Source organism: Babylonia areolata, chromosome 29 (genome assembly GCF_041734735.1).
Source record: "Babylonia areolata isolate BAREFJ2019XMU chromosome 29, ASM4173473v1, whole genome shotgun sequence".
Classification (NCBI taxonomy): domain Eukaryota; kingdom Metazoa; phylum Mollusca; class Gastropoda; order Neogastropoda; family Buccinidae; genus Babylonia; species Babylonia areolata.
Genome location: NC_134904.1, coordinates 5,705,365 through 5,730,801, shown reverse-complemented (window position 1 = coordinate 5,730,801; position 25,437 = coordinate 5,705,365). Strand labels below are relative to the sequence as shown.

General features: G+C 41.2%; 1 protein-coding gene across 1 annotated transcript; it reads right to left on the bottom strand.

Annotated features, from left to right (window-relative positions):
* Positions 1-2,652: 2,652 nt before the first annotated feature.
* On the bottom strand, positions 2,653-24,825 carry LOC143302310 (EKC/KEOPS complex subunit TPRKB-like). Its single transcript, XM_076616920.1, has 4 exons — positions 24,670-24,825; positions 19,067-19,189; positions 16,107-16,286; positions 2,653-3,813 (listed from the first exon to the last, which is right to left on the bottom strand). Exons 1-4 carry the CDS (start codon positions 24,811-24,813, stop codon positions 3,721-3,723), a joined length of 540 nt encoding a protein of 179 aa, XP_076473035.1. The 5' UTR covers positions 24,814-24,825; the 3' UTR covers positions 2,653-3,720.
* Between the last annotated feature and the right edge of the window lie 612 nt (positions 24,826-25,437).

Sequence of the window (25,437 nt, the reverse complement as noted above, 5' to 3'; positions counted from 1 at the left end):
ATCAGTGAACCAGTCAAGTGTTGGACTTACACTGACACAATCAGTGTGTTCATCAGTGATCAGTGAACCGGTAAGGACTTGTGGTCCAGTGATCAGTGAACCGGTCAAGTGTTGGACTTACGGTCAGTGTGTTCACCAGTGATCAGTGAACCGGTCAGGACTTGTGGTCCAGTGATCAGTGAACCGGTTAGGTGTTAAGATTTCTGGTCCACTTTTTTCTTCTTTTTTTTTTCTTTTTTCCTTTCTTAACTCTACCCAGGTGTGAATGAATTCCTGACTTTGGTTGGGGGATGTTACATGTGGCGGAAGAAGAGGATTGCAGAGATCAGGCTGGGTTCAATAGACAATAGGTCATATGACCGGAAGAACATAAAATCAATAGGTCATTTTGAAAATCAATAGGTCAAATATCAGAAGTCTACTTTCAGTTTTCCCGGAACTGCACTCGGTTAATGCAAAAGTGGGAACGCCAATTCTTCTCGCCGAAGCTCGCGAAAGGCAGCGATAAAGATTCGTTTCGGATTTCGTTTCGTCACTGATCCGTATTTTAATAAACCAGTTTATAGTCATTTCCTGTAGGAGCAGACGACAAAGCGATCGCGATCGTTAAAGAGAGAGAGAGAGAGAGATGGTTACTTTGGTTGACCGACTGGTCATAAAAACAATAAGTCATGTGACCTGGCAACTTGCAAAAAAAATAGGTCATTTCAAAATTAAATGCGTCAATGACCGATGACCGATGTCGAACCTGATCCCTGGGATTGGGCCCCGCCCTCAACTCCAGTACAGCCCTAGACTCTGTGAATAGGAATTCACTGCCCCTGTAGGTGTGAAAGGCTGTGGAAACTTTCACCTTTTTTTCACCAGTGACATAGAGCTAGTTGTTTTTTGTTGGGTTTTTTTGTTTTGGTTTTTTTTTTCTTTGCCATCTATTCCATGTATCTGATAATGCAGAAACTGTTAGACTAAATGCTACTCCCAATGTATTTTTCACTCTCTTTCTCTCTCTCTTAATACATATATAAATACATAGAGAGAGTGAGAGAGAGATTCAGAAACTTCAGTGAAATGCTGTGCACATAAAAGAATTATATTCCAGTTATGTAACTTCCAGAAACATTTGAAATGATATGACTGTGCAGCTGTAATCTTGTATTTCTCATACAAATTGGTGGAGTGATGGCCTAGAGGTAACGCGTCCGCCTAGGAAGTGAGAGAATCTGAGTGCGCTGGTTTGAATCACGTCTCAGCCGCCGATATTTTCTCCCCCTCCACTAGACCTTGAGTGGTGGTCTGGACGCTAGTCATTCGGATGAGACGATAAGCCGCGGTCCCGTGTGCAGCACGCACTTAGCGCACGTAAAAGAACCCACGGCAACAAAAGGGTTGTTCCTGGCAAAATTCTGTAGAAAAATCCACGTCAGTAGGAAAAACAAAATAAAACTGCACGCAGGAAAAATTTTAAAAAATGGGTGGCGCTGTAGTATAGCGACGCGCTCTCCCTGGGGAGAGCAGCCCGAATTTCACACAGAGAAATCTGTTGTGATGAAAAGAAATACAAAATACAAACTGACAACTGTAAACTTGACGATTGATGTGAAATCATCTGTTAAGCTGAAGCAAGTGTAAGCTCAGAGAAAGATACTGCACTGTGAACGCGTGGCTTTCTCATTATCAGGGGATCCTGCATTAAATTGTAAAATGAAGACCGAACTAACAGAACCACTGTACATTTTCATTTCTGAACAAACATGAAATATGTCAAACAGTAGCCATTATGCATGCAACTGTCTCTTTCATGAATATCTGTATGTCATGACGGTTGGAAAATGATGGGCTATTAATATCTTTGAATATTTGTTTGAATATTCAGAGACTTGTGAACTAAGGACCAACTTGTACACTAAATTATATTTCCTGGTATTCAAACATCTGGAACATGTAAAAAATTTTTTTTAAAAACACCAAAGATATGTAATATATAAAGGACCCGACTGTATTCACCAACATCCTGTACATCTCACAATGTATCTGTGTCCTGAGACTAACTTAATGGCTTTTTTTCTTTTTTCTTTTTTTTTTTAAATATAATTTTTCATGCAAGAACGCTTTGAAAGTTGAAAACAGGCTTGATTTTCTACCCTTGTCTATACAACGTCCCAAAATGTTATCGGAGGGGTGTTTTCTGCACTTGTAATCTGGAGGGCCATACATACCACCTGATGCAGCTTTGGACTTGCAATGATTCTCATGCAGCTGGTGCTTTGTTATGATGTGAATACTGGTGTTCCTTGAAATGTGATATGGTTTGTTGTTGTTGTTGTTGTTGTTGTTTTCTACTCCTTTATTGCTGGCTTGGCATCCTGTTATATCAGTCCATTTCTGATCTTTCTTGTTATGTTATGCATGGCATAATCACTAATAAATAGAAGTGATACCAATTTGGGAAACTGTTTCAGGAGTGTTTTGGATTTTTTTTTTTTGCAAATGAATGGTAGCTGATTGAGTGTTTTCAGATTTTAATGTAAAATGTGCGTGAACAGTTCATGTGTGTGAGTTGATGTATCATACACATACGTACGCACCAACACACACACACACACACACACACACACACATGTATTTACACACATTAACACAAAGATGTGTATGTGACATATATGTAATAAGAATGGAGAGAAACTGAGAAAAGACAAGATGAAGATTAACAGTGACATGACCCTAATAAAACACACTTTGTAAAATTAATGATTAATCGAACATAATAAATGAATTTTCAAGCAAAGTCCTCTTTCAATCTTATTCATACGTTAGAAAGTAATATATTTCACACAGATACACACAAAACAATTCAGTTCTCCTGCCATCAACGGGACCTTTAACCTTTTGACTGCTACTGACGAGTATACTAACACTGTCAGTAAAGGGCTGTCACCGCACTGAGATATAGAATGAAACTCGCAGGTCAGGCTGTCAGTCAGCATTCCTTATTTGGCCTTATTTCTCTTGGGACTGCAGTACTCTTGTTCAGAGAACGGCGCAACAGCCGGATGGTTAAAGCACTGGACTTTCAATCTGAGAGTCCCTGGTTCGATCCTTGGTGACGGCGCCTGGTTGCTAAAGGGTGGAGATTTTTCCGATCTCCCAGGTCAACATATGTGAAGACCTGCTACTGCCTGAACCCCATTCGTGTGTATACGCACGCAGAAGATCAAATACGCACGTTGAACATCCTGTAGTCCATGTCTGCGTTCCGTGGGTTATGGAAACAAGAACATACCCAGCATGCACACCCCCGAACGCGGAGAATGGCTGCCTACATGGCAGGGTAAATAAACAAAACAGTCATACACGTAAAATGTTACATGTCTGTCTGAGTGTGTATGTCTGTGTGCCTGAAATCTGATTGAATGACACAGGAAACGAATGATGAGCGCCCAATGGCAGCCGTCAGTCGGCTCTACCCAGGTAGGCAGCCTGTTGTGCAAATGAACCCGTGTTTGTAAAGCGCTTAGAGCTTGGTCTCCGACCGAGGATACGCGCTATATAAGTAACAATATCAATCAATCAAAAAGTCACATCACTTAACTTAAAAGTGTGACATACCGATCTGGTTTCATTCATCAGTGTTTAGCAGTCAAGGGGTTAAAGCTTCAATCTGGGAACAGAAGCACAAAAAAAAAACAAAAAAAAACCCAACACCACTCTCCATGCCAACGTTCAGACAGTGATGACGTCCTTGACAGCGATGCGAGTGGCGATGGCTTCCACCGCTGAGCTGGCTGACAGCTCTGCATCCAACAGCTTGTATTCCTGAAACACAGAGAAACTACACGTACAGTCATGAAATGAATTAAGACAACATGTCAAAATGTTTGTATTACTGAAAAACAGAAAGCACGTGAACAATCAGGATATGAATTAAGACAACATGTCAAAAACGTTTGTGTGTTCCTGAGACACAGAGAAATTGCGTGTACAATCATGAAATGAATTTGGACATGTCAAAATGTTCGTGTTCCTGAAACACAGAGAAACTATGTGTACAATCATGAAATGAATAAAGACAACATATATCAAAATGTTTGCATTCCTCAAACACAGAAACTATGTGTACAATCTGAAGACAACATGTCAAAACGTTTGTGTTCCTGAAACACAGAGAAACAACGTGTACAATCATGAAATGAATTTGGACAACATATATCAAAATGTTTGTGTTCCTGAAACACTGAAACTTTGTGTACAATCATGAAATGAATAAAGACAACATACATCAAAATGTTTGCATTCCTAAAACACAGAAACTATGTGTACAATCTGAAGACAGCATGTCAAAATGTTTGTGTTCCTGAAACACAGAGAAACTACATGCACAATCATGAAATAAACTAGGACAACATGTCAAAAATGAACTATTTGTGTTCCTGAAATACACTGAAACAATGCGTAAAATTGTTTGTATTCCTGAAAAAAAAAACACCAAAAAACAGAGAAACAATGTGTACAATTATAAATCAAATTGAGACAACATGTCAAAATGTTTGTGCTCCTGAAATACACTGAAACAACATGTATCATAGATTGTATTCCTGAAACACGATGAAACATGCCCAATTACGAAACAAACTGAGACAACACACACACACACACACACACACATATATATATATATATATATATATATATATATGTATATGGTTACATGTCTGTAGAAATGCACATCTAGATCTACTAAGAAGAACAAACTCAGTACACATGTATGCAGTGAACACATATCTCTCTCTCTCTCTCTCTCTCTCTCTCCATATGTGTGTGTGTGTGTGTGTGTGTGTGTGTGTGTGTGTGTGTGTTTCGTTGTCACCTGCGCTTGTTTTCACTCACTTTTATGTTGTACAAAGTCTGTATTATCATCTCTCTCCTTTTCTCTCTTTCTTACACTCATCCATACATTCCATTGCATACATACGAGTATATATATATACTTTTATATATATATATATATATATATATATATATATATATCAGGTATCCCAAAATAAGTGAACCGCTTTTAGATAAGTATTTTCTCAGTGATAGAGAAACCAAATTCATTAAAAAATTTCACAAAGTAACCTTAGGGTATCATCAACAAGCCTGCAAAATATCTAAAAGTTTGGATGCAAATTATGCGAGTATTGTCAGATTCAAAACAGCATGTCAAAAAATCCAGTATCAAAGGAAAACTCACTATTTCAGTTTATGCTCAATGTGGCCTCCATCTTCCTCCATGACTAAACAAAGCCCTTTCTTCCAAGCATATATGCTTTTACATATTTCTTCCACGGATATCTCCTCCCATGACATAATTATCCTGTCCTTTAATGCCTGCTTGATCAATTTGTCTCTCACTCCCCGGTAATCTTTCTCCTTCAGAGAGTCCCATATGGCATAATCCACTGGGTTACAGTCAGGACTTTGTGCAGGCCATTCATCCTTCTTGATGAATTCTGGTGTAGCCTCCTCCAGATGGGCCTGGGTTAACCTACTTGTGTGTGAAGGAGCCCCATCTTGCTGAAACATGTAACTGTTTCTAGGATAAAGACGCCTACAATCCGGGAGAAGATTGTGATCCAGTAACTGAATGTAGCTTTCACTATTAACCTTGGCTCTATCAGTGTCAATAAAATGAATGTTTGTTTTTTCCTTTTTACTTTTAGGATACTCCAGCTGAAACCATCTTTTTTGAAAATCTAGAAGTCTCATGATAGAGGCGAGATGGCTGAATTTCTCGTTTCCGTTTCCCATAAATGCGATCGTTTTGGCGATTTTTAGCTATCTCTGACGTAAAGTCTTTCTCGTCTGTGAAAATGATCCTTTTCACATCAGTGGCCAAGTAGCGGTCATTCAAGTTATGGCAGCCAGTTTTTCTTTTCCCTCTAACGTTCTGGTCCCTCCTTGATACCCGTATCCTATTGAAGGGTTTCAGCTCCAGTTTTTTTGTCATTCTTTGCACAGAAGACTTGCTCACTTGTGAATCGCTTGCAACTTCTCTAAGAGATTTGTGGGTCCCTGGGTTCTCCTCCTGGGATTGAATCAGTTCTTCAGCACGGTCCTAGTTCTCCTCCAAACATGCAGTCTTGGGTCTCCCACTGCCAATTTTACCTGCTAATGACCCTGTAGTGCGTATTTTAGCGATAAGTCTATTTACAGTGACATGACTCCACCCCTTGCTTGGAAATTCCTTTACGATTCTTCTTCAACCCCTGCCTTTCTCCTTGAAACAGTTTTCAATGGCAACCTTATCACTTTCACTCAAAGGCATGGTTGATCCTTCCAAACTGAAACTTTGGACAGAACTGATTTTGGATACAGACGACAATAAAAATAAAAAAATCAATAGACTTGACACACAGACAGGCTATTTTTAGACTGACACTGACTGACAGATGCCAACACCTGGCAGCTGGCATGAACATGATGGAGGTCACACTGCACAGCTCTGATACTGGATTTTTTGACATACTTGTCAAAAAGCGGTTCACATTTTGGGGGACACCCAATATTATATATGTGTGTGTGTGTGTGTGTGTGTGTGTGTGTGTGTGTGTGTGTGTGTGTGTTGTGTGAAAGAACAAAACATCAGGTCACAGAGTTTATTTCAGTCCTCGAGTTTAAAAAAAAAATATAAAAAAAATAAAAAAAATTTATTTTTTAAAAACAACAACAACAAAAAAAACTGATCAAGACGTTTCAAATCGAAGAACTTCAAACTTTACTGTACAGACACCACAGAAGATGCATTTTGCTTAAATGTTTCATCTTTTTTCCTTTCTTTTTTTTTCCTGCACAGAAAAGTGAATACCCCTGAAAAACCTAATACGGAAAAAACCCAACCAATCATTATCAATATCATATCCTTGTTGTTTTTCTTTTTTGTTGTTTTTATGCTGTGCTGTCTCAACTTGGCAACATTATACTGGTCAAATCCTGATTATTCTCAGCAAGAAATGGTAGACTCCCGACGCTTTTAGACGCCTGTGAAAGGAATATTTTTTCATTAAAAAAAAAGCAAAAAAAAAGCACTTATCAACCACCTTTAGAAATGGATCAGATTTCTATACCTCCCTCCTTCCCCCTCCCAAAAAACAAAAAAATAAAAATTAAAAAAAAAAAAAGAACCATGCGGACGTTGTCTGGCCAAACAGTGGTTTCAGGTGTTCAGAAGCACAATGGACACGGAGTCTGAGGGAGTCTGATACTTTGTTGTTTGGAATTGGTGTGCTCTCTGTGCTACCCCCCATAACGACTACTTCCATTAACTCCCGCTTCTTAAGTTCTTTCTGTCTTTCTCTCATTTGTTTTTTGCTTCCAGAATAAAAGTATTGTGAGGAAAAAATGTGTATATGTGTGTGTGTGCGTGGGTGTGTTTGTTTTTTTTTTATTTTCATAATCATCTGAGAACAGTAGCATTTATTTTGAAAGACCGAATAAAAACAAAGTCTATCACAAATATAGCAAAGCTTGAATTTTTTTCCTTTTTATTTTTAAACCAAAGATAAGCATTAGATAATATAGGGTGTCCCCAAAAAATTTAAGCACTTTTTGACAAGTATTTTCTCAGTGATAGAGAAACCAAATTTATTGAAAATTTTCACACAGTAACATTAGGGTGTCATCAACAAGTCTGCAAAATATCTCAAATATCAAATTATGTGAGTATTGTCAAACTCAAAACTGCATGTGAAAAAAATCCAATATAAGAGGAAAACTCACTTATTTCAGTTTATGCTCAATGTGGCCTCCATCTTCCTCCACGACTAAACGACGGGGGAGGGGGGCATTTCTTCCAAGCAGAAATGCTTTTACGCATTTCTTCCACCGACGATATCTCCTCCCATGACATAATTATCCTGTCCTTTAATGCCTGCTTCATCAATTTGTCTCTCACTCCCCGGTAATCTTTCTCCTTCAGAGAGTCCCATATGGCATAATCCACTGGGTTACAGTCAGGACTTTGTGGAGGCCATTCATCCTTCTTGATGAATTCTAGTGTAGCCTCCTCCAAATGGGCCTGAGTTACCCTACTTGTGTGTGAAGGAGCCCCATCTTGCTGAAACACATAACTGTTTCTTGGATAAAGACGCCTACAATCCGGGAGAAGATTGTCATCCAGTAACTGAATGTAGCTTTCACTATTAACCTTGGCTCTATCAGTGTCAATAAAGTGAATGTTTGTTTTTTCCTTTTTACTTTCAGGATACTCCAGCTGAAACCATCATCTTTTTTGGAAATCTAGAAGTCTCATGATAGACGCGAGATGGCTGAATTTCTCGTTTCCGTTTCCCATAAATGCGATCGTTTTGGCGATTTTTAGCTATCTCAAACGTAAAGTCTTTCTCATCTGTGAAAATGATCCTTTTCACATCAGTAGCCAAGTAGCGATCATTCAAGTTACGGCAGAGAGTTTTTCTTTTCCCTCTAACATTTTGGTTCCTCCTTGATACCCATATCCTATTGAAGGGCTTCAGCTCCAGTTTTTTTTTGCCATTCTTTGCACAGAAGACATGCTCACTTGTGAATCACTTGCAACTTCTCTAAGAGATTTGTGGGTCCCTGGGTTCTCCTCCTGGAATTGAATCAGTTCCTCAACAAGATCCTTGTTCTCCTCCAAACATGCAGTCTTGGGTCTCCCACTACCAATTTTACGTGCTACTGACCCTGTAGTGCGTATTTTAGCGATGAGCCTATTTACAATGACATGACTCCACCCCTTGCCTGGAAATTCCTTTACGATCCTCCTTCCACCCCAGCCTTTCTCCTTGAAACAGTTTTCAATGGTAACCCTATCACTTTCACTCAAAGGCATGGTTGATCCTTCCAAACTGAAACTTTGGACAGAACTGATTTTGGATACAGACGACAATAATAAAAAAAATCAATAGACTTGACACACAGACAGGCTATTTTTAGACTGACACTGACTGACAGATGCCAACACCTGGCAGCTGGCATGAACATGATGGAGGTCACACTGCACAGCTGTGATACTGGATTTTTTGACATACTTGTCAAAAAGCAGTTCACATTTTGGGGGGCACCCAATATTATATGTGTGTGTGTGTGTGTGTGTGTGTGTCCACGCAGGCACGCACGGGCGTGCATGTGTTCGTGTGTGTGTGTGTGTGTGTGTTGTGTGAAAGAACAAAACATCAGGTCACAGAGTTTATTTCAGTCCTCGAGTTTAAAAAAAAAAAAAAAATTAATTTTCTTTTATTTTTTAAAAACAACAACATAAAAACCTGATCAAGACGTTTCAAATCGAAGAACTTCAAACTTTACTGTACAGACACCACAGAAGATGCATTTTGCTTAAATGTTTCATCTTTTTTCCTTTCTTTTTTTTCCTGCACAGAAAAGTGAATACCCCTGAAAAACCTGATAAGGAAAAAACCCAACCAATCATTATCAATATCATATCCTTGTTGTTTTTCTTTTTTGTTGTTTTTATGCTGTGCTGTCTCAACTTGGCAACAACATTATACTGGTCAAATCCTGATTATTCTCAGCAAGAAATGGTAGACTCCCGACGCTTTTAGACGCCTGTGAAAGGTATATTTTTCATTAAAAAAAAAGCAAAAAAAAAGCACTTATCAACCACCTTTAGAAATGGATCAGATTTCCATACCTCCCTCCTTCCCCCTCCAGAAAAACAAAAAAATAAAAAATTTTAAAAAAGAACCATGCGGACGTTGTCTGGCTGAACAGTGGTTTCAGGTGTTCAGAAGCACAATGGACACGGAGTCTGAGGGAGTCTGATACTTTCTGTTGTTTGGAATTGGTGTGCTCTCTGTGCTACCCCCCATAACGACTACTTCCATTAACTCCCGCTTCTTAAGTTCTTTCTGTCTTTCTCTCATTTGTTTTTTTGCTTCCAGAATAAAAGTATTGTGAGGAAAAAATGTGTATATGTGTGTGTGTGCGTGGGTGTGCTTTTTTGTTTTTTTTATTTTCATAATCATCTGAGAACAGTAGCATTTATTTTGAAAGACCGAATAAAAACAAAGTCTATCACAAATATAGCAAAGCTTGAATTTCTTTCCTTTTTATTTTTAAACCAAAGATAAGCATTAGATAATATAGGGTGTCCCAAAAAAATTTAAGCACTTTTTGACAAGTATTTTCTCAGTGATAGAGAAACCAAATTCATTGAAAATTTTCACACAGTAACCTTAGGGTGTCATCAACAAGTCTTCAAAATATCTAAAATATCAAATTATGTGAGTATTGTCAAACTCAAAACTGCATGTGAAAAAAATCCAATATAAGAGGAAAACTCACTTATTTCAGTTTATGCTCAATGTGGCCTCCATCTTCCTCCATAACTAAACGACGGGGGAGGGGGGCATTTCTTCCAAGCAGAAATGCTTTTACGCATTTCTTCCACCGACGATATCTCCTCCCATGACATAATTATCCTGTCCTTTAACGCCTGCTTCATCAATTTGTCTCTCACTCCCCGGTAATCTTTCTCCTTCAGAGAGTCCCATATGGCGTAATCCACTGGGTTACAGTCAGGACTTTGTGCAAGCCATTCATCCTTCTTGATGAATTCTGGTGTAGCCTCCTCCAAATGGGCCTGAGTTACCCTACTTGTGTGTGAAGGAGCCCCATCTTGCTGAAACACATAATTGTTTCTAGGATAAAGACGCCTACAATCCGGGAGAAGATTGTCATCCAGTAACTGAATGTAGCTTTCACTATTAACCTTGGCTCTATCAGTGTCTATAAAATGAAAGTTTGTTTTTTCCTTTTAGGATACTCCAGCTGAAACCATCATCTTTTTTGAAAATCTAGAAGTCTCATGATAGAGGCGAGATGGCTGAATTTCTCGTTTCCGTTTCCCATAAATGCGATCGTTTTGGCGATTTTTAGCTATCTCAAACGTAAAGTCTTTCTCGTCTGTGAAAATTATCCTTTTCACATCAGTGGCCGAGTAGCAGTCATTCAAGTTACAGCAGAGAGTTTTTCTTTTCCCTCTAACATTTTGGTCCCTCCTTGATACCCGTATCCTCTTGAAGGGCTTCAGCTCCAGTTTTTTCACCATTCTTTGCACAGAAGACTTGCTCACTTGTAAATCGCTTGCAACTTCTCTAAGAGATTTGTGGGTCCCTGGGTTCTCCTCCTGGAACTGAATCAGCTCCTCAACACGGTCCTTGTTCTCCTCCAAACATGCTGTCTTGGCTCTCCCACTGCCAATTTTACCTGCTACTGACCCTGTAGTGCGTATTTTAGCGATAAGTCTATTTACAGTGACATGACTCCACCCCTTGCTTGGAAATTCCTTTACGATCCTTCTTCAACCCCTGCCTTTCTCCTTGAAACAGTTTTCAATGGCAACCTTATCACTTTCACTCAAAGGCATGGTTGATCCTTCTAAACTGAAACTTTGGACAGAACTGATTTTGGATACAGATGACAATAAAATAAAAAAATCAATAGACTTGACACCCAGACAGGCTATTTTTAGACTGACATACTGACAGATGCCAACATCTCGCAGCTGGCATGAACATGATGGTCAGATTGCACAGCTCTGATACTGGATTTTTTGACATGCTGTTTTGATTTTGACAATACTCGCATAATTTGTGTCTCAACTTTAGATATTTTGCAGAACTTGTTGATGATGCCCTAAGGTTACTGTGTGAAAATTTTCAATGAATTCATTTTTCTCTATCACTGTGAAAATACTTGTCAAAAAGCGGTTCACTTTTTTTCGGACACCCGATATATATTATATAAAGATTTTTTTTTTTTTTTTTTTTGATGAAAGAAAAGCATTCTCTCTCTCTTGCTCTTTCTCTATCTACAACCATGGCAAAACTAAATACAAAAACAAAAACAGAAAATAATTTCTCTCTCTCTCTCTCTCTCAACCACACTACAGCACTGCAGCATTCAGGAAAACTGATGACCCAGACACGCCGTCAGAGCAGACAGTGGTGTCACAACAACCTGACATGAAGAGAAGTTCCAACGACAGTCTCAGTTCCAGTTTCTCAAAGAGGCGTCACTGCGTTTGGAAAAATCCATATGTGCTACACCACATATGCTAGGCAGATGCCTCACCGGCACAGTAACCCAACGCGCCATGTGTGCATTTGTGTGCCTGTCAGAGTAGATTTCTACGGACTTCTGCTGGATGACAAACACTCTCGTTGCCATGGGTTCGACAGGCAATAGCCGAGTGGTTAAAGCGTTGGACTTTCAATCTGAGGGTCCCGGGTTCAAATCTCGGTAACGGCGCCTGGTGGGTAAAGGGTGGAGATTTTTCCGATCTCCCAGGTCAACATATGTGCAGACCTGCTAGTGCCTCCTGACCCCCCTTCGTGTGTATACACAAGCAGAAGATCAAATACGCACGTTAAAGATCCTGTAATCCATGTCAGCGTTCGGTGGGTTATGGAAACAAGAACACACCCAGCATGCACACTCCCGAAAACGGAGCATGGCTGCCTACATGTGGGGGCGTAAAAAAACGGTCATACACGTAAAAGCCCACTCGTGTACATACGAGTGAACGTGGGAGTTGCAGCCCAGAAACGCAGAAGAAGAAGAAGAAGAAAGCCATGGGTTCTTTTCCAGTGCACCATGTGCAGATGGGACCTCTGTTTATCGTCTTGTCCAAAATGACTCGACGCTCAGTTTGATTTACCAGTACAAGCTTGGGAGAAAAGGGCCAGAGTGGGAATCGAACCCAGACCCCCACAGACTGCAACGGCAGATGAGCGTCTTAACTCTCTCCATACGAACGGCGAAAGAGACGACGTTAACTCACTCAGTACGGCCAGTCCTCTCTTCTCCTCTATACAGACCCCTCGGATGTCCAGTGGGTGTCTGAATGACCCAACCTTTAGCTTCCGTCGTCAGAACTGTGGCATTCTTTGTCAACATTCACCTCTTCAGTGTAAGAGCCTTCCGCTTGCAATATTTTTATGATGGTAATTGGGGTGAAACGCTGTTAACGTCGTCTCTTTCGCCGTTCGTATGGAGAGAGTTAACAGCGTTTCTCCCCAATTACCACCATCAAAATATTGCAAGCGGAAGGCTCTTACACTGAAGACGTGAATGTTGACAAAGAATACCACAATTCTGACGACGGAAGCTAAAGGTTGGGTCATTCAGACACCCACTGGACATCTGAGGGGTCTGTGTAGAGGAGAAGAGAGGACTGGCCGTACTGAGTGAGTTAACCATTCTGCTGAATTCCACCAATGACAACCCTTACCAGGTGACAATAACCACCACCACCACCACCACCACCATCACCACCACCACCACCATCACCACCACCACCTTCACCACCACCATCAGCAGCAGCAGCACCACCACCACCACCTTCTTAAATGAATCGGGTTATGCTGCTGGTCGGGTATCTGCTTTGCAGATGTGGTGTAATGCGTACATATATGTGGATTTGCCCGAACGCAGTGACACTTCCTTGAAAAAGTGAACTGGACCACTGGAACTGGAAGCCTACGATTTCTCGCATTCCCCCACAATTTCTCTCGCTTTGAGAGTAATCAGGGAACTGCGAGAGAAAGTGTGGACGTTCCCTTCCCACTTTTGATCTCAACTGAGAGAAATCATGGTGGGCGCCCCCACAATCTCTGAGCTCTCACAATGTGTGAGAAAGCATAGGAAGTCCCCCTTATTTTTTATTATTTTTTTTTATCAAAAACATTTCCTTTGTCACTGGGGTTGGTTTCTGACTTTTTTTTTTTTTTTTTTTAACCAACACAAACCTTAGAGAAAACTGAGAGAGAGAGAGAAAAAAAAGTAAAGAAAATATTCTGGACAAAGAAAAATACTTTTTTAACAAAAAATAAGAGAAACATGGGAGGGGAAAGACCACAGTGGAGTGATGGCCTAGAGGTAGCGCGTCCGCCTAGGAAGCGAGAGAATCTGAGCGCGCTGGTTCGAATCACGGCTCAGCCGCCGATATTTTCTCCCCTCTCCATTAGACCTTGAGTGGTGGTCTGGACGCTAGTCATTCAGATGAGACGATAAACCGAGGTCCCGTGTGCTAGCATGCACTTAGCGCACGTAAAAGAACCCACGGCAACAAAAGGGTTGTTCCTGGCAAAATTCTGTGGAAAAATCCACTTCGATAGGAAAAACAAATCAAACTGCACGCAGGAAAAAATACATTAAAAAAATGGGTGGCGCTGTAGTGTAGCGACGCGCTGTCCCTGGGGAGAGCAGCCCGAATTTCACACAAAGAAATCTGTCGTGATAAAAAAATTTTTAAAAAAACAAAAAAACACACTTTCTCGTAATCCCACAAACTGTCTCAAAGTGAGAGAAACCATTGGGACTGTGAGAGATGATGGGCTTCCAACCACCTTCTTCTTCTTCTGTGTTTCTGGGCTGCAGCTCCAACCTTCAGTCAAGTTTCAGTTTCTCAAGGTGTGAACTGCGTTCGGACAAATCAATGTACGCAGCACCACGTCTGCTACAGTGCTAGGCAGATGCCTCACCAGCAAAGTAACCCAACACGTTGGTCAGGCCTTGAGTGCATGCATGCACACACACACACACACACACACACACACAGAGACACACACACACACACACACACACACACACACACACACACACACACACACACACACACACACACACAACCTTTCTGAGTGGCTTTCTTCTACAAAATTTTGCCAGAGGTTATCAAAAACAAAACAAACAAACAAAAAAGACACTTTGGTTACTATGGGATCGAATCCCAGTATTACTCTTTCTTCCCCAACCTCTGACTGGTTGATCAAACTGAGCATCTAGTCATTTGGATGAGACGATAAACACAGGTCCAGTGTGCAGCACGTACTTGGCGCACTGATAAAGAACCCATGACAACGTAAGTGTTGTCCTCTGGCAAAATTCTGTACAACAAATCCACTCTGATAGGTACACAAATATATATATATATATGCACACACTCAGGGCCTGACTACATTGCTGGTCAGGCATCTGCCCAGCAGATGTGGTGAAGCTTATATGGATTGGTCTGAACGCAGTGATACTTCCTTAGTAACTGAATCTGAAACTGTGCATGCCGCCTGGGTATCTTCGTATTTCCATAACCCACCAAACACCCACATGGATATCATGAAAATGTGATCTTTAGTTAACATGCATATTTTATCTTCTGCATGCTCATTAACGTTATACACACAGAGGGGGGGTTCTGGCATCAGTAGATCAGTAGGTCTAGGGGATCAGAACAAAAATCTCCTCCCTCAACCCAAAAGATGCTGCAAACAGGATTCAAACCCAGGACGCTTGGATCCGAAGTTCCAACGCTTTTAGTTTAACTCATTCTATCCCAGGTGTGAGTTATCTCGTACCAAAATTACTTCCCCGTATGGACCTGGTTCGAGTATTCTCGAACCAATACACTCATCTGATTTCGTTTTATTCTTGCTTGGTACAGCTGGTGTTCTAAACTGAGCTGTTCACGGGTTCTTCTTCTTCTTCTTCTACTGCGTTCACTCGTATGCACACGAGTGGGCTTTTACGTGTATGACCGTTTTTACCCCGCCATGTAGGCAGCCATACTCCGCTTTCAGGGGTGTGCATGCTGGGTATGTTCTTGTTTCCATAACCCACCGAACGCTGACATGGATTACAGGATCTTTAACGCGCGTATTTGATCTTATGCTTGCATATACACACGAAGGAGGTTCAGGCACTAGCAGGTCTGCACATATGCTGACCTGGGAGATCGGAAAAATCTCCACCCTTTACCCACCAGGTGCCGTCACCGTGATTCGAACCCGGGACCCTCAGATTGACAGTCCAACGCTTTAACCACTCGGCTATTGCGCCCGTCTGTTCACGGATCCCAGGAGCATGAAAACAAAGCTTTGTCTGACCAATTCAAATAAAACAATTCTCCATCGATTTTTGCCCTTTTTAATGAACAATTTACTCTTTACTGCAGTGGTTCCATGCAGTGCTGGTCCTGGGGAGTTGTAGCAGGCATATGCCTGTGGGGAAGAATGAGTTTATAAAAGCCCTCAGCTGTTGCCCCCGTCACCCAGCACCCACTGAACCCTCCCTACCTTCCGAATGGCCGGGTGGTCGGCTAAAGATGGGAGCTCCTCCAGATCCACTTGTCTCCCAACCACCAATCCTTTGAGCGTCTCCAAACTTCGCCGAGACTCCTCCCCGCTGCCCACGATTGCAACGAGGACGGCGGTGTCACCGTCGCTGATGCCAATCTTTCTGAATGCCTCCGTGATCTATAAATAGAAAGGAGACAGAGAAACCTGTCATGTGATGCCGCCCAATCAAGTTCACAGCTTCTTTCATCGACTGGCTGTGTGTGTGAGGCGTCTGGGTTACATGAATCCGTTGAAAGATTGCAGTGTAACATCATCTGTGACAGGCTGACAAAAAAAGAGAAAAAAAAAAAGAGTTCAACAGCTTAGCAAGTTTTCACAAAAAGTCTCAAACTTTTGTGAAAAGAAAAGATTGAGCTATCTACTGGCCACTATTGGGTTGTTTTTTTTTTCAGGACTCAGACTGGGATCATTATGTGAGCACGTGTGTGCATGCATGGATATGTGTATGTCGTCCCGAGTGTGTGGGAGTCTTTTCATTTTCCCCGTTTTGTATCAAGATTCCATTCACACGAAAGCAAAACACACTCACTGCCAAATCAGCAGAAAATCTGCATTTATAATATATTGAAGGAGTACATATATACATACATCTACGTTAATATACTGAATTATGAGCAAAGTCTAATTCAAATTTTTGATTTCTTAAAAACAGTGGTTGAACATAAACTCTTTCAGGTTTCGTTTTTGAATGAGAATAATGTATATCAGTATCTGCACTGAATATTTTTGACTGACACTTTCAATTTTGTATTTCAACATGTCAGAAACAAAGGGTTTTTTAAGCTTGGTACAAAAATAATCGTTCAGAATCTGGCTTTTTATTTTTTTTGGGGGGGAGGGTGGTAGTCAAGCAATAATACAATCCCATGCAACACTTGATTGAACTTGAAGCCACCTTTTGCCGATAATTCTAATTAATGTGCGTTACTATCCAAACTAGAGTATTCCATTTGTGGGCTAAAACGAGTCCAGGAAAGAATGGAGGCCACACAGTCCACAGTCATCAACTGCACCGATGAGGATGATGATAATGATGATGATGATATGGACACTTATTCAGCCCCAATCCTTGGTCACAGACCAAGCTCTTAACGCTTTACAAACGCCGAATCATTTGCACAACAGACTGTCTACCTGGGTAGAGATGGCCAAGAGCTGCCTTTGGGCGCGCTCACCATTTGTTTCCTGTGTCACTCAGTCAGGCTTCAGACATGCACGCCCATACACACATGGAAATTAACAAATAATGAGGGCCAGGAGACGATATGACTAACAAATAGCAAAGAGTGGTAACTCTCTCCATTACACAAGGTACACAACTTCAAGTCAGTGATGCTTACGCTACCGATTCAGCTAGCACACAGGTAAATAAAAGGTACACTGGAACAAACCCAGACACTTCCGTAAAAAAAGGAAGCGCCGGGCCTGTCCTTATACCAATCATGTGACATGTGCACACAGCTGAATCGGTAGCGTTAAGCATCACTGACTTGAAGTTGTGTACTTTGTGTAATGGAGAGAGTTACCACTCTTTGCTATTTGTTAGTCATACACACATGCTCAACTTTTTTACCCGTACGACCGCTTTTTTGTTCTTTTTATCCCACCCCATAGGCAGCCATATTCCGTTTCCAGGAGTGTCCATGCTGGGAATGTTCTTGTTTCCACAACCCATCAAACACTGACATGGATTATCGGATATTCAACTTGTGTGTTTGAACTTTTGCGTGTGTGTACTCATTAAAGCACTAGCATGTTTGTGGGAGTGCTAAGTACTGCCGGCGTTCTTCTCAAACATCATGACCAGCCATGCGTGCACTGATGCATGTGTCTGTAATATGCTTCAGTATTTCTCAGGCCTGACTGATGCCAGGATGTCCATTAATGGAGGAAGGCATTATGCCCTCCTGTCCCAAGGTCTCAAACCTAAATCATGGATGGATCTCCAAGGTTCGTTCGCTCTTTAGTTTAACGTCTTTTCACTGTTAAGTGATATTAGACGAGGGTAGGAAAAAAATCGAGTGGGAGGAGGGGGAGGGGAATCACTGTGTACACATGTGAGTAAGTGAAAGTGTGTGTGTGTGTGTTACATATAGAAAATGATTGATTGAAGTTTTGTTAAAAAAAATTATCATTATCATCATTCATCATAAATATAAAAAAAAATTTAAAAAAAAGATTCAAGATTTCAGGTTATAAGTGCCATAGCCTTTTTTTCAGGTTCAATGACCATCAGGGCAGTGAATTCCATGTCCACTGTATCCAGTGCCTGGCATAAGAAGAGGCAGCACAACCATCTCCTTCTTTCAACTGATCCTCCCCCAACCAAGTCAGGTTATGTGATATTTTTTGCATTTGTGTCTTCGTTATATTCCTATTAGCTGTTGTTGTTGTTGGGGTTTTTTTTGGTTGGTTTGTTTCTTTACAGTAATGGTCTCCACATTGTTTATTTGTCTATGTTGTGAAAATGCACCTGACAACTTATCTAATTAGAGATAATAAAGTTATTCTTTTATATCTTATTCTATCTCATCTTATCTTACCCATGGTGAGGAAAATTGGAGCAGAGTGCCAATTATCTTGATTCTTGTTGTTGTTGCTGTTGTGTGTTTTCTGTTTGCTTGCTTGTTGTTGTTTTTTTTAAGCTAATAACTTGAAAAGGCGTTGCCAACAGAAACCACACAATCAATCACGATACATACTGCCAACACTACCAAGGAACTGAACGAGCGAAACACGGAAGCACTGCACAACAACACTTTGACAGAGAAGACCGACAACATACACTGATAACTGATACATTACATAACTACAAAGCACCATGCCATGAGCGAAATGCATGACAGTTGATAACATGTACAAAGCATGAAATGCCACAGACAAAACGCACAACGTACCTTTCTGCCAGCTGACAAATTGAAGAGGATTTCAGAGTGCACTGTCTTTGTGGTCATTTTGCCGCAGCGCTGTGCGTGAACCGCTTTGTTGGCTGCCACCGTCACCAGGAATTCGTCCATCACCTGCAGCACACACCGTGTCTTCACAGCACACGCCATGTCTTCACAGCACACGCCATGTCTTCACAGCACACACCATGTCTTCACAGCACACACCATGTCTTCACAGCACACCATGTCTTCACAGCACACTGTGTCTTCTTCACAACACACACACTGTGTCTTCTTCACAACACACACCATGTCTTCACAGCACACACCATGTCTTCTTTACAGCACACACACATGTCTTCACAACACACACCGTGCCTTCACAGCACACACCGTGTCTTCACAGCACACACCATGTCTTCACAGCACACTGTGTCTTCTTCACAGCACACACCGTGTCTTCACAACACACACCGTGTCTTCACAACACACACCATGTCTTCAAAGCACACACCATGTCTTCACAGCACACACCCTGTCTTCACAGCACACACCATGTCTTCAAAGCATGCACCATGTCTTCAAAGCACACACCATATCTTCACAACACACCATGTCTTCACAACACACCATGTCTTCACAACACACACCATGTCTTCACAGCACACACCATGTCTTCACAACACACCATGTCTTCACAACACACACCATGTCTTCACAACACGCACCATGTCTTCACAGCACACACCATGTCTTCACAACACACACCATGTCTTCACAGCACACACCATGTCTTCACAGCACACACCATGTCTTCACAGCACACACCATGTCTTCACAACACACACCATGTCTTCACAGCACACACCATGTCTTCACAACACACACCATGTTTTCCTGTCTTCACAGTACACACCGTGTCTTCAAAGCACACACCGTGTCTTCACAGCACACACCATGTCTTCAAAGCACACACCATGTCTTCAAAGCACACACACACACACACACACACACACTATAGCCATGTCTTTACAGCATACACACATTGTCTTCACAGCACACACACACACACATTGTTTTCACAGCGTGCGTGCGCGCACACACACACACACACACACACACCATGTCTTCTTGAAGTTCTTCACAACACGCACCATGTTTTCACAACACACACCATGTCTTCACAGCACACCATGTCTTCATAGGACACACTATGTCTTCACAACACGCACCATGTCTTCACAACACGCACCATGTCTTCACAGCACACACCATGTCTTCACAACACACACCATGTCTTCACAGCACACACCATGTCTTCACAATACACATCTTCACAACACACACCATGTCTTCACAGCACACACCATGTCTTCACAATACACATCTTCACAACACACACCATGTCTTCACAGCACACACCATGTCTTCACAACAAACATTGTCTTCACAGCACACACCATGTCTTCACAACACACACCATGTCTTCACAGCACACACCATGTCTTCACAACACACACCATGTCTTCACAGCACACACCATGTGTTCACAGCACACACCATGTCTTCACAGCACACACCATGTCTTCACAACACACACCATGTGTTCACAGCACACACCATGTCTTCACAACACACACCATGTCTTCACAACACACACCATGTCTTCACAACACACACCATGTCTTCACAGCACACACCATGTCTTCACAACACACACCATGTCTTCACAACACACACCATGTCTTCACAACACACACCATGTGTTCACAACACACACCATGTCTTCACAGCACACACCATGTCTTCACAGCACACACCATGTCTTCACAATACACACCATGTCTTCACAATACACATCTTCACAACACACACCATGTCTTCACAACACACACCATGTCTTCACAACACACACCATGTCTTCACAACACACACACACCATGTCTTCACAGCACACACCATGTCTTCACAGCATACACCATGTCTTCACAGCACACACCATGTCTTCACAACACACACCATGTCTTCACAGCACACTGTGTCTTCTTCACAACACACACCATGTCTTCACAGCACACTGTGTCTTCTTCACAGCACACACCATGTCTTCACAGCACACACCATGTCTTCACAGCACACTGTGTCTTCTTCACAGCACACACCATGTCTTCACAGCACACTGTGTCTTCTTCACAGCACACACCATGTCTTCACAGCACACACCATGTCTTCACAACACACACTGTCTTCACAGCACACACCATATCTTCACAACACACCATGTCTTCACACTACGCACCATGTCTTCACAACACACCATGTCTTCACAGCACACCATGTCTTCAAAGCACACACCATGTCTTCACAACACACACCATGTCTTCACAACACACACCATGTCTTCACAACACACACCATGTCTTCACAGCACACACCATGTCTTCACAACACACGGCACACACAAACACCATGTCGTGGATTCTAAGTCTGTTTTATAAACACTGCAACCATTCTGATTCAATCTGTAAACAAGAGGAGTGGTTTTTTGGGGGGGTTATTTTTTACAAGACAACCAAAAAAATTGTCATGTATTGAATGTATTGTAATACATTTTTTGTTAACATTTGTGGTAGAAAGATAAATCTTTGTTAGACGGATTGATTTTGGTAAATGAGCAGGTGGATCCTTGTGCAAATAAGGCACAATGAATATGTCAGGTTTCACAGCATTTGGGTAACAGAGTTAACTCTTGATTTATGTAGCATCAATCTTGTGAGTTTCTCTCTTTTTTTGTGTGTGTTTTACAATTTATGTATACATATAAATGTGAACTGACAATACAAAATAATAAAACAAGAATACTTTATTCCAGGAGTTGTGCTTTATTTGCATGAGACTTGATAACGTGTGTCTGATCATCAGAAAAGAGACAGACACCATTTCCCTATTCCACATAAGCCTAAAACTTAAGTCAAACTATTTCTTACATTTATCATGTAAAACACACATTTACATTTTTTATTAAAATAGAATAACACATTATCTCAGGTGTTTTTCAAACCCAAGCAACAAAAGAAAGATTGATGTATTTACCATTCCACTCTACCACAGAAAGTTGATCAACACTGGGTCACAAAAATGTTCAACCAAAGAAAGACTGATGTATTTACCATTCCACTCTGCCACGGAAAGTCGGTCAACACTGGGTCACAAAATATCATAACAAACAACAAACCTGAAAGTAAAGTTCTAGTTGTATTCTACAAATTCCATTAAGAATAAGAGAAACAGGGATAGATCTCTGCTCCAATTCCTGAGAGATGATATTTTTTTTGGGGGGGTGGGGAATAAAAAAAAATAATAATAAAAAAAAAAGTCAGTCTCCACATTTTCACAATATAAACATTAACCCCATTTCAGTTTCACTCTTTCATTTCAGATTAAAGCCATGACCTAGATATGGCTGAGTGCTACTCTGCGAATGCGTATTCATCCATTCTCCAAAGCACACTGCAGAAAAAAAAGGTAAGATCGTGAACTACTTTTTTAATGATTTTTTTCTCGTTTTTCTTACTACAATGATCTTGATGCTTTCCTTGGGCATACGACCCCCCACACACACACACATACACACACACACACAAACACACACTTTTAAAACTAATGGTCTGCATATCTAAACCAAGAATTTGAAGAAATAACCAAAGTTACAAATCCAACTTTCTGTATTCTGGTGGAAATTTATGAAATAATCTTCCACTCACTCTAAAAAGTATTATGAATAATGAATAAAATCATATTTAAGAAAAAAAAAATCTGAAGAATTACCTCACTCAGTCACTGAAAATGATTTTAAAACAGTGACTAATACAAGCCTTGATCTATTAGTCTGAAACTTCTTTAAACTGCGAAATGTTTTGTATACGATTGTGTTGGCAGTGACTTTGTGTGTATTTGTGCTAGAAGATTTGTGTTCATTTGCACGAGTGTGTATGTGAGTGTGTGTGTGTGTGTGTGTGTGTGTGTGTGTGTGTGTGTGTGTGTTGTCACTCTGTGTGTGTGCATTATTATCACACTATTATTGCATTTTTTGTTGCTGTTGTTGATGCTTTTCAATACCTCTCTCTCTCTTACTTATCTTTTTTTTTTCACTGATGGCTTGATGTAAATAAAATTTTAAAAATTCTAAGCAACTGTTGTTTATTCAATTTACCATTATGAAATGAACTTTGACTTTCACACACACACACACACACACACACACACACACACACACACACACAACCTTCACCTCATTAACCCGGAGAGCGCGATGAGCCACGATCGTGGCTTTCCCGGTGGCTTTCCCGGTAAAGTGCGATGGGCCACGATCGTGGCTCTGTTTACATAAGGTCCGACATCGTACGGCTATGCTCGGCAGCCTTCGTAAAACTGCCTCGTTCTGGTGTTACTGCCTCCCTGCTTGTGTTTGCACAAACTTTGACCGAGTTTATAAGTCCAGATCTTCGTATTTTTTGTAAACAATGAGTGACACTGAAGTTGACAAAGCTCAGGAAATGAGTGACCTTGTCACTAGTGATGATTCATTTGCTGACAGGGATTCTGGTGAAAACGGCTTTGTTATTTTGACACTTGGGCATGCTGGCTTGCTTGTTGTTCATTCAGTTTTGTGTCTCCAGCCACAAAAACTGGGGGGTGGGCGATAGGGGTGGGGAGGGGTGGTAAAGTGGGTTAGGCATGGGTCTATTGCGATTTCTTGACCAAATCAAGCTAGAAAACTGGAAATTATTTTGATTTAAAGCATTCTTGCTGCTTTTGAAAGCAACATGAGCTAAAAGAAAACATTTATTTCTGTTTTTGCCTGTGATTGCATAAAGTATTGTAGATGTGCGCGTGCGTGGCGTCGGTGGGTGTGTCTCAAACAAATAATACAGTGCTTATAATTTCATTGTTTCAGTTATATTCATTTCATGATTCTGCAGCCAGAACATTTTCTGCACAGTTTAATGCCAATTTTGAGATTTTGACTCTGTAAAAGATGTGAAAATACCTATAAACATTGTGGTTGACGTTTTTGGAAAACAAGTTTGCAAAATTTGTTGTTTATATCCTGTGGAATATCTCCAACTACTTACAAGGTACAGCCTTTTTCTTACTTTTATCTGATTCTTCATTCACTCTACTTTCCAAAAATGTATAGGTTTACCTGTTTATTCTTACTGATAAGCATACAAATGCCCCAAATCAGAGCACAGGTAGCGGAGGCAAACTATCCCTTTGTTTTAAGCATGATTTCTGTAAGCATGTTTTATTATATCCAGCACTTTGAGGGTTAAGTCAACAGCGCCCTACATTGGCAGGTTTTAGGCAACTGAAGACAACGTCCGACAGATATTATATAACTCAGTATTGTCCAAAATTTATGCCGAGGAGCATAAACTACTGCCGCAGCGCGCAGTCTGTCTTGTACAACTTATGCACACTGTTACCAGACCATACCACGTGCACACGTGTATTACATACTGCAAACATGAGCCACTGGGGAGACTTGCTGACTACTTACTGCCTTTCCTGACAGTGAAAGAAAGATAGAGCCTCCGTGAACTACTCACCAAAGAAGCTTTCAGGAGTGAAGCATCAAACTTCCCACTCATCACTGCTTGCCGGATCTCCTTGGCGTTTTCCACATCGCGGAAAAGAGCCAGTGTGATGGTGGTATCTGGGTACAGCGCGTGTGGAAAGCATTTTTCCGCCATCTTTTCGTTCTGCAGCTTGTCTCTTTACCCCAAACTGTACAAACGGTTAGGAACAGAATGGAAGATGAGAAAACACGAACGAACGTACTTACAATATATATATATATATGATCATACATGTGGGTGTGTTTTTTTTTAACTGTGTTTGAAGAGAGAAGGAAAGATAGCGGTGGGGGAAAGGCCAGAGAAAGACAGACTGACAGACACTGAGACAGACAGACAGAGACACACAGAGAGAGGGAGGGGGTGAGGGCTGATCGAGTGGGGACGAGGCCGAGATGATGGACAGACACAGAGAAAGAGGGGCCGGAGACTGAGAGAGAGAGAGAGAGAGAGAGAGAGAGAGAGAGAGAGAGAGAGAGAGAGAGAGAGAGAGATGAGAACGGTTTTAAGATTTTTGCAATTTGTCTTTGCCATCTGTCACAAGAGAGAGAGAGAGGGGGGGGGGGGGAGAGAGAGAGAGAGAGAGAGAGAGAGAGAGAGAGAGAGATGAAAACGGTTTTAAAACTTTTGCAGTTTGTCTTTGCCATCTGTCACGAGAGAGAGAGAGACAGGGAGAGAGAGAGAGAGAGAGAGAGAGAGAGAGAGAGAGAGAGAGAGAGAGAGATGAAAACGGTTTTAAGA